Raw genomic sequence first — 14,881 nt, 5'->3', positions numbered from 1 at the left:
ATTGTCACCAGCTGCCATTGCTTTTCATCCTCTTTCTCATCACTGCTAACTCTCGCTTGCTTGGCAGGCAGGAGGCCAGGCAGACAGTGGCATCTCCTTCTCACCATCACCACATTGCCTAGGACAGAGTGAGAGGCAGTTGAGCAATCACGATGCAGTGGTGAAGAGGAGGAGCAACTCCAGGATACTCTTGTCAGTGGCCCCCTGCTGCTCCCCTCAGGAAGTGCCCAACCATGCCTACCTTTGTTGCCAGTGCTGACCAACAGTATCCCGAAACTGCAAACCTGGTCCTCACAGGAATGATCCCCATCCAAAATAGATATATGTTAAGCCGACCTGGCCAATGAATCCCCCTCTGTCATCAACTCTGTCCTATTTGAACTGAGCTTAAAGTTTATCCACTCTTAACCAGTCCATCATGGACTGATTGCAGGTATCCATTCAAGGATTGTGCTGCACACTATTGGTCATCAGTTCCTACATTTAGGCATGTTAAGGCAAAGGCATTTTCATTTCAGCAAGGCTTGGATACTTAACCCATGTGCAGAGCATGATTATATTACTTTGCTGTTGTTGTTTTTACTGAGTAATGTTATTGAATTGATGTGTGGGTGTTTTACTGTGCACCATGAAGGGTATTGTTTTCAACAGAGAGACAGGTATAACGTTTAAATATAAGCCAATAAAAGTTTCCTTGAAGGCCTCACTCATATTGATGGTAACTGTTTCTGATATAAAATGCTCTAGAGTAACTTTTCTCATGTTTGCAGACTGCAGTGCAACATTCACCACAGTTAGAGATGAGAAGAAATTGGGGAAAACCCAGAAGAATTTAGAAAAAAAAAATGTGTGTTTTTCCTCAAATTTGCCAAAAGTCCCTAGAAAAAAATGGAAAAAATGCCATCCCATTTCTTCCAGTTATTTCTCCATACTTTCACGTTACTAACCACCGTGATCACAAAGTCAGATGCTAATCACTTGCTGCTAAAATATGCAAATGAGTTTTGTGCCTCCCTCTCTCCTCTTCAGAGAGAAAGAGAGAGTTGTTCACATATTATCACTCCCCACCCCAGATTTGATGATCACTTGAGGGGATAATTTCAACTCTGTCATTTTTATTATCAACTTTTGATTAAAAGAAGAAGAGAAAGACGAAGGCCAACATGAAGAACAGCCCACTAGGAGCAAACGTGCTGATTTTATCTGGTGTCTTAATTCCTGTAATCTCTACAGTATATATTATGTTCTCCTAGGTTACAAACTTAAATTCTTATTCAGTCACTTGCAGTTTTCAATAAATGTTTACATTCTGGTTATTCATTAGGGAAGTTACAGGATTCCATCAAGTAGACACCATATGAGCCCTGTTGCGTTTTGATATTTTGTTTAGACAACTTGCCACCTGTGTTCCAAGCTCCAGCCAGCCAGCTTCTGACATTTGAGGGAGATAATTTTGTTTACCAGCTACTAGCAGTGGATCCTGAGAGATCAGCAGTGCTGTTTACCTTAAAAGGTGGTCCTCCAGGAGCCTCCCTCTCTCCTGCTGGTCTCCTCATCTGGAAAGTCATCTCTGGGGAATCAGAGAGCTTTGAATTCACTGTATCTGATGAATGCAACATGCAAAACAGACACTCAGTTCAGGTAGGAAGGAGACTCTTCAGGAAACTGGTTTATCTTGCTGTGGTTGCTTTCATTATAGTGAATAATTTGTTACAGTCTTTAAAAAGCTAAGACTTCAGCTTTTTTCAAGTAAGTGCATATTATCCAACATGACAGTAATGATCAATTAATCTAATAAATATCTCGGAGAACGTAAAACCCATATATACAATGAAGAAGAGAGAGGACTATCGATTGCTGTCTGAAAGAACACTTTTGCTGAGCCTGTTAATGGTTCATTAATCTGCTTTAAAATTCACTGTGTGCATTTGGATCTTTGAAGAAAAGCACATCACAACATAAAAGACCAGGTTTTAGCCATAAAGGGGAGATTATAATTCATTTGCAATGATATTTTTAGAGGTTCCTGTGCTCTTATGTCATTACTCCACCGCCTTGGTTTCTTGGCAGTGCTTCTTTTCTGCTTTGTCTTTATTGCAAGGTATTCCATTAATCCTACAATAGCATGGGCTAATAAGGTAAATGCATAGGAAGAAGAAACTTACAACTAGAAGAGTCTGGCTAACAACAGGTAATTGTTAAAGAGCCTGGTAAGAGATATGTGCAGAATAAGCATTAACCCAGACCACCAGATATAGAATGTACATCGTTGCACACTGAGACTTACCTAGGGACTTTAGCAAAAAAAAAAGGGGGGGGGGGTTAGATTCAGTGCATAGTCAGGGCCAAACTAGACATTTATGCTAAATGCCACTGAAATGGCAAATTTGTGACCAGCATGCCCTTCCCCTCTGGAATCTCTAGAAGTCAGTGGTGTCCTGACATCATGATGTTTCATGTTTGCCTGCTCCATACTAGCAGCAAATGATCATGGAACAAAAGTGTGGAAATGCAGAATACTGAGACATCAGCAGATAATTTAAGTTTTATTAGATATGACAAAGGGGGACAGAGATAAGTACAGACTTCTAGTTTTCAGTGGCAGCCATGCATTTATCATGTTGTAGTTTGGCACTCAATGTATCTCAGTAATGTTCCAGGCCATACAGTACAGTCTTGTATCTACAATTTCATATTTGGAGCTTCAAAACTTTACATAAAACCTTAGATAATTATTGCAAGGTTCCAAGATCTGCCTTCCATGGAGAGAAGTGTTTTGCTTATAGGAGTTTCTGCCCAATTACAAGGAATTTCCCCCCTTCCTGCACAAAAGCTCATCCCAGGGTCCTCTGACACCCTCTGTGTAACATTTTCCAGTGGCTGGAGCGCCTGCCATTGGGGGGGGGGGAGGAAGTACTCTTCCACCAGCCCAGTTGCACACACCATCTGGCTCTAACCCATTATCTGGAAACAGAAGACACTTTCATTAAAAAAAAAAAAGACTTTTGGAGTATGGATATTGTGTCCTTCCTTTGTAGAAAAGTAACTGGGCCATCTGTTGCAATGCAGTGAGAAAAGAAGAAGCAATGTTGTCCCATGCTTGTCTTTTCTAGGTTTCAGTGAAGCCTTGTGGCTGTTTGAATGGTGGAACATGCGTCACCAACATTAACTTCCCTCCGGGTATGGGTGAATATCTCTGCATATGTCCCAGTAGCTTTGAAGGGGAACTTTGCCAGAGCAGCCATAATGGTTGCAAATCAAATCCATGTGGGATTGGCTCTTGCATTGATGACATAGATGGCTACATTTGTAAATGTCCAACAGGTTGGAAAGGTAAGCTGAACATTACATTTCACTCTGGAGCCTCCTCACTGTTTTCATGTTTGATTTTGGCACCCATCTATATTCTATTGCTGCCACATGGAGGTTGTTTAAAGCAGTGGAATTCTATGGAATTCATTACCACAGGATGTAGTGATGGCCACCTATTTGGCTGGCTTTAAAAGGGGGTTGGACAAATTCCTGGAGGAAAAGGCTATCAATGGCTACTAGTGTTGATGGCTATGTGCTACCTCCAGTAGCAGAGGCAGTGAGCCTATGTACACCAGTTGCTGGAGAACATGGGTGGGAGGGTGTTGTTGCATTCATGCCCTGCTTGTGGGTTCCCAGTTGACAGCTGGTTGGCCACTGTGTGAACAGAATGCTGGACTAGATGGAACCTTCGTCTGATCCAGCATGGCTCTTCTTACGTTCAGTGTCTGAGAACCATTGTTTCCACAAAGTGGGAATAATGCTTAGAGCCACTGACCCTATGGAATGATTGCAAAACATAAACAGTTTCCCTGTAACACCACATATTTGATGGCTGGTCGTTGTGAATTGGACAATCCTAGTAGTATGGGTTATTCACATGGTGAGCTGCTCTGCACATCATACAGAGGCTGATTCAAGTCGTTCCATTGACATCTGTAACATATAGATTGTTGTTGTTCAGTCGTTCAGTCATGTCTGACTCTTTGTGACCCCATGGACCATAGCACAGCAGGCCTTCCTGTCCTCCAATCTCTCCCAGAGTGTTCAAGTCCATATTCATTGCATCAGTGATGCTATCTAGCCATCTCATCCTCTGCTGTCCCCTTCTCCTTTTGCCTTCAATCCTTCCCAGCATCAGGGTCTTTTCCAGAGTTTTCTCTTTGCATTAGGTGGCCAAAATATTTGAGCTTCAGCTTCAATATCTGTCCTTCCAATAAGCACTCAGGGTTGATTTTCTTTAGGATTGACTGATTTGACCTCCTTGCAGTCCAAGGGACTCGTAAGAGTCTTATCCAGCACCACAGTTCGAAAGCATCAATTCTTAGGCGCTCAGCCTTCCTTATAGTCCAGCTCTCACTCTCACAGCCATACATTACTACTGGGAAAACCATAGCTTTGATTAGACAGACCTTTGTGGGCAAGGTGATGTCTCTGCTTCTTACTATGCTGTCTAGGTTTGCCATAGCTTTCCTCCCAAGGACCAAGCGTCTTTTCATTTCATGGCTACAGTCACCGTCTGCAGTGATCTTAGAGCCCAAGAAAATACAATCTGTCACTGCTTCCGTTTCTTCCCCTTCTATATGACAGGAAGTGATAGGGCCAGATGCCATGATCTTCGTTTTTTTAATGTTGAGTTTCAAACCAGCTTTTGCACTCTCCTCTTTCGCCCTCAACAAGAGGCTCTTTAGATCCTCTTCACTTTCTGCCATTAGGGTGGTATCATCTGCAAATCTGAGGTTGTTGATAATTCTCCCGGCAATCTTAATTCCGACCTGTGATTCATCCAACCCGGCGTTTCTCATGATGTACTCGGCATATAAGTTAAATAAGCAGGGCGACAATATGCAGCGTTGTCGTTAGGGATGTCAGAGAATTTCGCCACGAATCTCGGGGAGGCCGAATGCCAGCGCACTTGGCCCCCTGAAATTGGTGGCAAAACGGTCTGCCACCCCCCGCACCCCCTGGGACGGGACTTACCTTGGGCAAATCTCCCTGGCGGCGGCGGCTCCGGCGTAGCATCTACGCTATTTGCGTTCCCCTTATTTTCACCGTAGTCTACATAAATGTTTATGTAGACTAGACGTGCCAAAATAAGGAACACAAATGGCGGTGCCCATGGGCGCCACCATTTGCGTATCCGCGTATTTTGTTTTTTTTAAAACTCAGCCGTGATAGGCTACGTAAACTTTTACGTAGCCTATCACGGCTGACTGCAGGGATGCAAACGGCGGCGGCTACGGCCGCCACCATTTGCGGACCCGGCCGGCCAGGATTCGTGGCGGGAGGGACGGGGCGCCTCTCCCCCGGCCAGAATTTCAGGGGGAGGGATGGGGTGCCTCCCCCCCAGCCAGAATTTTGGGGGGAGGGATGGGATGCCTCCCCCCCGGCCAGAATTTCGGGGGGAGGGACAGAGCGCCTCCCCCCTCTGCGAATCAAATTTCGTAAAAGGTAAGTGACTTTCGTACATCCCTAGGTCGTACTCCTTTCCCAATTTTGAACCAATCGGTTGTTCCATGTCTGGTTCTTATTGTTGCTTCTTGACCCTCGTACAGGTTTCTCAGGAGACAGGTAAGGTGATCTACTACTCCCATCTCTTTAAGAATTTGCTACAGTTTGTTGTGATCCACACAATCAAAGGCTTTAGCGTAGTCAATGAAGCAGAAATAGACGTTTTGCTGGAATTCTCTTGCTTTCTCCATGATCCAGCGAACGTTGGCGATTTGATCTCTAGTTCCTCTGCCTCTTCGAAACCCATTTGTACTTCCGGTAGTTCTTGGTTCACATACTGCTGAAGCCTAGCTTGTAGGATTTTGAGCATAACCTTCCTGGCATGTGAAATGAGCGCAATTGTACGGTAGTTTGAACACTCTTTGGCGTTGCTCTTCTTTGGAATTGGAATGGAAACTGACCTTTTCCAGTCTTGTGGCCACTGTTGAGTGTTCCAAATTTGTTGGCATATTGAGTGCAGCACTTTAACAGCATCATCTTTTAGGATTTTAAATAGCTCAGCTGGAATAATGTCATCTCCTCTAGCTTTGTTTTAAGTAATGCTTCCTAAGGCCCACTTGACTTCTCTCTCTAGGATGTCTGTCTCAAGTTCAGTGACCGCACTATCATGGCTATCAGGGACATTCAGATCTTTCCTGTATAGTTCTTCTGTGTATTCTGTCCACCTCTTCTTAATCTCATCTGCTTCTGTTAGGTCCCTGCCTTCTTTGTCCTTTATCATGCCCGTCTTTGCACAAAATGTTCCCTTGAGATCTCCGATTTTCTTGAAGAGATCTCTAGTCTTTCCCATTCTATTGTTTTCCTCGATTTCTTTGCATTGTTCATTTAAGAAGGCCTTCTTGTCTCTCCTTGCTGTTCTCTGGAACTCTGCATTCAGTTGGATATATCTTCCCCTTTCTCCCTTGCTTTTCGCTTCCCTTCTTTCCTCAGCTATTTGTAAAGCCTCATCAGACAGCCACTTTGCTTTCAGACAGTTTCTTTGCTTTTGGGGGGGGGGGATGGATTTAGTTGCTGCCTCCTGAACAATGTTACGGACCTCCATCCATAGTTCCTCAGGCACTCTGTCTATCCGGTCTAATCCCTGAAATCTATTCCTCACCTCCACTGTATATTCATAAGGGATATGATTGAGGTCATACGTGAATGGTTTAGTGGTTTTCCCTATGTTCTTCAATTTAAGCCGAAACTTTGCAACAAGAAGCTCATGATCTGAGCCACAGTCAGCTCCAGGTCTTGTTTTTACTGATTGTATAGAGCTTCTCCATCTTTGGCTGCAAAGGACATAATCAATCTGATTTCGATATTGACCATCTGGTGATGTCCATGTGTAGAGTCGCCTCTTGTGCTGTTGGAAAAGAGTGTTTGCTATGATCAGCATGTTCTCTTGGCAAAACTCGATTAGCCTTTGTCCTGCTTCATTTTGTACACCAAGGCCATGCTTGCCTGTTATCCCGGTGATTTCTTGACTTCCTACTTTAGCATTCCAATCCCCTATGATGAAGAGGACATCTTTTTTTGCTGTTTGTTCTAGAAGGTGTTGTAGGTCTTCATAGAACCGATCAACCTCAGCTTCTTCAGCATCAGTGGTTGGGGCATAGACTTGAATTACTGTGATGTTGAATGGTTTGCCTTGGATTCATACTGAAGTCATTATATCGTTTTTGAGATTGTACCCCAGTACTGCTTTTCCCACCCTTTTGTTGACTATGAGTGCTACTCCATTTCTTCTAAGGGATTCTTGCCCACAGTAGTAGATATGATGGTCACCTGAATTAAATTTGCCCATGCTTGTCCATTTTAGTTTGCTGATTCTCAAGATGTCGATGTTCAATCTTGCCATCTCACGTTTGACCACCTCCAGCTTACCTTGATTCATTGATCTGACATTCCAGGTTCCTAAACAATATTGTTCTTTAAAGCATCGGATTTTCTTTTCACCACCAGACACATCCACAGCTGAGTGTCCTTTCGGGTTTGGCCCAGCCACTTCGCTCTTTCTGGCGCTACTTGGAAATACCCTCTGCTCTTCCCCAGTAGTATATTGGACACCTTCCGACCTGAGGCTGAGGGGCTCGTCTTCCAGTTTCATATCTTTTAGCCTTGTTGTGATACGTTCCATGGGGTTTTCTTGGCAAGAATACTGGAGTGGGTTGCCATTTCCTTCTCCAGTGGACCACATTTTGTCAGAACTCTCTGCCATGATATGTCCATCTTGGGTGGCCCTGCAGGGCATAGCTTATGGCTTCACTGAGTTACGCAAGCCCCTTCGCCACAACAAGGCAGTGATCCATGAAGGGGAACACATAGATAGGGATGTGCAATTCAGCAAAAACTCAGCTCATCGAGGGTTAGGGATGTCAGAGAATTCCACCATGGATCTCGGTGAGAATGAATGCCAGTGCATTCAGCCCCCCGAAATCCGTGGCAGAACAAAGCCCCCCCACCCCACGAAAGGCACGCAAAATGGGACACGTACCTGCTGCCGTTTGCACTGCTTTGTGAATGGTGGCCGCGGCCGCCATTCGCTTCTTCATTATAGCTGTGATAGGCTACGTAAATACTTGCATAGCCTATCACAGCTAACGCAGGGATGCCATTTGCATCCCTGTGGAAGCCATGATAGGCTGCGTAAGTATTTACATAGCCTATCACAGCAAAAAAAAGAGAATGCAAATGGTGGCGGCTGCAGCGGCCACCATTTGCGTTCCCTTTTTTGGGGGCTGTGATAGCCTACGTAAATATTTATGTAGCCTATCATGGCCAAAAAAAAAAAGGGAACGCAAATGGCGGCCGCTGTAGCCGCCACCATTTGTGTTCGCTGTTTGTTTGGTTTTTTGCCGTGATAGGCTACGTAAATATTTACATAGCCTCTCATGGCAAAATACAGGGATGCAAATGGCAGCAGCTACGGCAGCCGTCATTTGCGTCCCTGCAGTCAGCCCAATGGCCGGATGTCCAGTTGCAGGCAGCCCCGGCCGGCAGCTCCGCAGAATCACCGCCAAGTGGAGCCGGCCAGAGAGAATTTTGGGGGGAGAGATGGAGCGCCTCCCCACCACCGCGAATGTCACCCTTCGAAAAGGTAAGTGACTTTCGTACATTCCTATCGAGGGTCTGTGAATTCCACCTTGAAGCTCATTCTGACTTGTGCCCATATCAGATTGCCTGTTTTTTTTCTTTTTACTAAAAATTTATGCATATTTTCATGCATATGTTCCCAAGGGTACACATCAATTGTGCACATTTCTGAAATGTATGCATTTTCTCCCATTGATTAAAGCATGTTTGTGCGCATTTTTCAAAAGTATGCATTTTTCATGAGCATTTTTCAAATGTACGATTTTTAAAACACTTTTTTGGGTGGGCGGTCAATCACATCATGAGCTCAGAAATGTATGGACTTTGACTGAAGATTGCATTCAGATCTGTGTTTGGTTCTGTGAAGTATGAACTGGGTAGGGATGGGCGGATTCCCTACCTGCTGCTCCTCCGGGGAATCCACCCTTAGGGGGAGGCAATCCGTCCCTCCCCCAGGAAACCTCGCTGGCTGGCTCCTCTCCACGGCGATTCCACGGAGCTGCCGGCTGGCTCCGGAGCACCAGCAATATGGCCGCCATTGCCGTATTGGTGGCTGAGGCTGACTGACTCCAGGAACAAATGGTGTCCACTACACCATTTGCGGCCATAAAGCTCTTAGATTAAGCTAAATGCAGCCGTAAATGGCTGCATTTAGCTTAATCTAAGAAGTTTACAGCTGCAAATGCTGTAGCGGACGCCATTTGCATCCAGAGTCAGTCAGCCTCAGCCAGTGATATGGCAATGGCGGCCGTATCTCTGGCACTCTAGAGCCAGTGGCGAGGAGGATCCAGCCAGGGAGGATTCCTCAGGGAGGCGGAGGTAAGTACTCCATTCCTCCACAGACTCTGGAGGCCAGATTCAAAAGAATCCGGCCTCACTGGGGTCCGTGGAGGAATTCTCCACCATCCCTAGAACTCGGTAAACTATGGTCAAAACAAAACCGAAACATTTTTTTCATACATTCCTACATATACATAGACCCTTGGGATTGAGAGTCAGAATTCCATCACTATCTATGACATCATCATTTCAACCTCTGTTCTGCAGCATTCTCCTTCAGATGGAAGCAAAAGGAGGCAGGGCTGATTTGATTGCAATTTTCAGTGGGGAATGCGGACAGATGAAACCATTCATACTCAGGGCTGGCCCTACAATTAGGCAGAGTGAAGCACACACCTCAGATGGCAGATGCTAGGAGGTGGCAGCAATATGTTGGTGAACAGACCTGTGTGCCACGTAGCCTCCTCTGCTCCCTCTAAGTCAGCCTGCTGCCTTCAGCTGCAGTGGAGGAAGCTGTCCCATCGTTGGTGTTGAGGACAGATTTATCTGCCAGTTCTTGTCAGCTTTTGTACATGAAATGGATGGGGGTGTTCTTCACCTCAGGCATTAAAATGTCTTTGGCCTTTTTCACACTTCTAAATCGCTGCTCTTAATGTAGCATCTGAAACAAGGACACACAGATCTCCTCTGTGGTCAGATATGTCTACTTATTAAAATGAACTCTGGAGCACAAGGATCTGTCCATTAATGAAATGCGTGTCCCACCACATTGACTATTGCTTAATTAGTGGGGATTAGGAAGTATGAGTAATTCTGACTTCTGTAATTCTCACTTGTGTGAGAATAAGCAAAAGATGGGTTGAGGGACTTCTGGTAATTCCATGCTAGAGCTCTTTAGCACAGCGGAGGCATTGCTTTTTGGCAAGTGGCTGGATGCAGAATTAAGATGGAAATTCCATACAGCACTTAACATACATTATATTATTCAGCAATGCCCTTTCCCTACTCAAGTTCCTTGTGTAATGTCCTCTCACAAGTAAGATTCATTCAGCAAAGGTCCTTTTTCATGCTAAATGAAACCCTCCTGTTTTCACGTTCTGTCCATTTTAATGCTTCCTGTTGATCCTGGCTGGGGGATTAGTCATGAATAGCCTCTGATTTGCCCCTTGAGTAGCCACTGTGAATTACCACAAGGTTAGTTTCTCTGGCTTTTAATTACTGATTTGAAAGGCTATTCAATGGGCAAATCAGTGGCTATTTATCACTAATGTATTTAATATATTTCATTCAATTCATTAGTAGGATCTCAGACAGATTTCAGGCAGATTTCCATTTCCAAGTAGAGATAGTCAGCAAGCAAAACTGTCACATTCCCAGTGAAGTCATTATTTAAGCCGTCAAGGCTCTCTATATGATCCTGTAAATCTTGCTCTGCAAAGTGGTTAAGCCTGAGGTGTCCAATGACCTAACCCCCCAAAAAATGTAGAAAATGCGGTGCAACAGTAATACTGACATCCTAATGAAAGGGGAAGACCTTTCTCGGTCCTTTAGATTAGAAGATATGGGAGGAAAATAATAGTCTTTTAGGTTTCTTCCAGTGGTAGCAAATGCATTGGGAATAGGAGGATCTTTCTTTTCCATTTAATCTTGTGCCTCCTTACCTCATGTTGCACTTCTGTTCACGTCCTTTCTATGCACTGTGTTCCTTCCTGTCATATTATATTTATCTTACCCTGTTTTGCGGGGTGAAAGCAATTGTTGCTATTTCCATATTCACCTTTGGGCATGTAGTTTTTCCCTTTCTTCCATGCTCCTGCAGACTGATGCAGTCATCTCCATGAATACAACAGCAGAGTGGATAGTAAGTGTGGCAGGAAATAGTCTATACTAGGCATGAGATTTCCCATGCCCTACTATAACAAGCAGGGTGACTTCTAATTCACACACACACAACCTCAGACACACAAATCTCTGAAACAAATGGGTTATGGTACACAAGTGTGACTCCAAGCAACAAACAACAAAAGAAGGCCCAAGTCAAAATATGATGGAAATCAAATCCTGTGAGTCTATGTGAAGCTCTTCAGTGCTATTGCACACATACACACCATTATTTTCCCCTTAACTGAAAGAAACAACTGCTTTCTAAAATAATGACCATTCTGGATGACTGCTAGTCATCTATTGATAATATTCTCGTCTTGATCCACAATATCATAGTGATAGGATGTCTGCATGTTAATGGAAAAGTGACCTGCTTCAATTACTCCCCTTTTCTTTCTAGTTCATTTAAATAAAATATTCATTGTTTTAGTAGTTACTTTCCTGACCTGAAAACAGCAAACAGGGAGGAGGGGGGAAAAGAAAGGAATGATTGAGTGAAATAGGAATACCTCTCAATGTTTTAATGGCAGGTGAAAAATTATATGCAAGTGCAGCTGAAAGCCAGCTGGGAGGCAGATGATTTTACTTCAGGGCAGGTTCTGTTACAGCAATAAAAGCTTATCCTTGATGTTGTGTTTATGTCTCAATTCCCCAGAAAGCCATCAATAATCTAATGAGAAGGCAACGCTGTACTGCTCAAGTGACAAGACCGTTTCAGCGTCACATCTTTACAAATGATAGCAAACAGATAGTAGGAACAAAATGCTTACTCTTCAGAGAGCACCTTAAGTATTATCTCTGGAGAAGCAAGTTGCTGAAAGTGTAGGAAGTGCTGTTATGCATACAGAAATACAAGTGCATTCTTAATCCCACTCCGCTGTCATTGATACGACAACAGTAATTTTGGATGCACACTGAGGGAACAGGTAGAGGGGTAAAAATAAACATGAGCAGGAGCAATGGGATTGTCTATATAGAACGTGGGCCCAGAGTTCATTCACTGTAATTTAAACTTCCATAACATACCTTCCCATTGGGGCGCGATTCTAAATGCATTTTCAGATATTCAAAGTGTTCACTGCAAATGCTCAAGGAAGCAATGGAACACAGATATCAACAAGCTTAAAAGGGGACTGAGTTCCCCTCCCAATTCTCCACTCCCTGAAAAGCACATCCCTTTCTATTTTCTTTTTGCTGTGTGTATGGGAGGGAGGGAGACTCAAAAGAGCATAAAGATTTTCGCTGATGGGGAGAATCAGTGCCTTGAACTAGTCATAAATAATTATGTGTGACTAAAACCCCATGGAACATATCACAAGGCTAAAAGATATGACGCCGGAAGATGAGCCCCTCAGAAGGTCAGAAGGTGTCCAATATATCACTGGGGAAGAGCAGAGGGAATTTCCAAGTAGCGCCAGAAAGAGTGAAGCGGCTGGGCCAAAGCCGAAAGGACACTCAGCTGTAGATGTGTCTGGTAGGGATGTACGAAAGTCACTTACCTTTTACGAAATTTGATTCGCGGTGGGGGGGAGGTGCTCCATCCCTCCCCCCGAAATTCTGGCCGGGGGGGAGGCGCTCCGTCCCTCCCCCCAAAAATTCTGGCCGGGGGGGGAGGCGCTCCGTCCCTCCACCCCTGAATCCTGGCCAGCCAGGCCCGCAAATGGCAGCGGCCGTAGCCGCCACCGTTTGCGTCCCTGCAGGCAGCCGTGATAGGCTACGTAAATGTTTACGTAGACTAAGACATGCCAAAATAAGGAATGCAAATGGCGGCGCCTATGGGTGCCGCCATTTGCATACACGGTTTTTTTTTTTTACTCAGCCATGATAGGCTACATAAATCTTTACGTAGCCTATTAGTTTTTTTGTTTGTTTTTTTAAAAAAAACTTGGATATGTTGGCGGTGGCAGCCGGTCGGAAGACCGGCCACCGCCGGAGCCGCCGCCGGAGCCGCCGCCAGAAAGATTCACCGATGGTAAGTCCCATCCCGGGGGGGGCGCGGGGGGGCAGACCGTTTCGTCACCAATTTCGGGGGGCCGAATGCGCTGGCATTCGGCCTCCCCGAGATTCGTGGCAAAATTCTCTGACATCCCTAGTGTCTGGTGGTGAAAAGAAAATCCGATGTTGTAAAGAACAATATTGTTTAGGAACCTGGAATGTAAGATCAATGAATCAAGGCAAGTTGGAGGTGGTCAAACATGAGATGGCAAGACTGAACATCGATATCTTGGGAATCAGCTAACTAAAATGGACAAGCATGGGCGAATTTAATTCAGGTGACCATTGTATCTACTACTGTGGGCTAGGGATGTGAGAGAATTCTGCCACGGACTGAAATGGGATCGAATTCCCTTCAGTCTGTGCCATGGAATCCTCTGTGGAACAGCACCATGACATCCTGTGGAGCCAGCAGTCATGCTGCTTTTTTTTGGTCATCCACACAGAGTCGCGAAATTCTCATAAATAAAAATGCAAGGTAGTATATTTCGATAATAAATACGTAAGTTTTTTTAAAAAAAATGAATTGTGATCACCGCCTTGTTTGTGGTAGGGGTGGACGAAAGTCCCTTACCTGTCCTCGAAGGTTGTTCGCGGTGGGGGGGAGGCGCTTCGCTGCTCCCCCCGCGAAATTCAGGCCGGGGGGGAGGCTTCCCGCTTCGCCCGGCCGCGAACTCGAAAGTTAAAAAAAAAAAAAAGCCCCCTGATAGGCTACGTGATGATTAACGTAGCCTATCATGGCTAGATTTGCAAAGTCAGCTGTGATAGGCTACGTCAATCGTCACGTAGCCTATCACGGGTGACTTTAAAAAAAAAAAAAGCGCGTACGGTTAATGGCGGCCCCCATAGGGAGCCGCCATTCACGTTCCTTATTTGGTTGCTGTAGTCTACGTAAAGATTTACGTAGACTATGGCGAAAATAAGGGCAACGCTATTGACGTAGCCTATCATGGCTGACTTTGCAAATCTAGCCGTGATAGGCTACGTTAATCGTCACATAGCCTATCACAGGGCGTTTTTTTTTCTTTTCTTTTATTGGAATGTCGGCGGCGGCAGCCGGTCAAAAGACCGGCTGCCACTCCCGCCCTGCACGAACACCCGACGAACCGCCGGCCAGACCCGCCGCCGGGAGGGACATTCGGCGAAGGTAAGTCCCGTCCCGGGGGGGGTGCGGGGTGCGGGGGGGTGCAGAGGATTTCTCCCTGAAACTTGTTCGGGGGGCCGAACACGTTGGCGCTCGGCCCCCCAAAGGTTCGGGGAGAAATTCTCCGCCATCCCTAGTTTGTGGGTGTTATTTTTCATACGGATGTACGAAACACCTACCTGGCTCTGCGCCGGGTAATCCACGGTGGGGGGAAGGCGCTCCGTCCCTCTCCCCAGGAGCCTTGACGGGGGCAGAGGCAATCCTGTCATCCCTGCCGGAATCCTGCCCAGCCGGCTCCGCTCCACAGCCAAGCCACAGAGCTGCTAGCCATCTCCGGCCGCCCGCAGCCGGACATCCGGCCATTGGGCAGCCCTTCAGGGACACAAATGGTGGCTGTCATAGCCGCCGCCATTTGCGTCCCTGTATTGAGCCATGATAGGCTACGTAAATATTTACGTAGCC

General features: G+C 45.5%; 1 protein-coding gene across 1 annotated transcript in view; it reads left to right on the top strand.

The window, feature by feature from the left end:
• LOC146358384 (von Willebrand factor D and EGF domain-containing protein-like) overlaps positions 1 to 14,881 on the top strand; it is a 431,792-nt gene that overhangs the window by 213,634 nt on the left and 203,277 nt on the right. Inside the window, 2 exon segments of the mRNA XM_084809588.1 lie at positions 1,391 to 1,641; positions 3,114 to 3,333. Coding sequence (XP_084665714.1) covers positions 1,391 to 1,641; positions 3,114 to 3,333 — 471 coding nt within the window.

This window comes from Heloderma suspectum, chromosome 1 (assembly GCF_057233095.1).
Source record: "Heloderma suspectum isolate Gila_16-S chromosome 1, 16-S_ref, whole genome shotgun sequence".
Lineage (NCBI taxonomy): Eukaryota > Metazoa > Chordata > Lepidosauria > Squamata > Helodermatidae > Heloderma > Heloderma suspectum.
The sequence above is the reverse complement of the archived record's forward strand: the minus strand, read 5'-3'. Positions and strand labels throughout refer to the sequence as shown.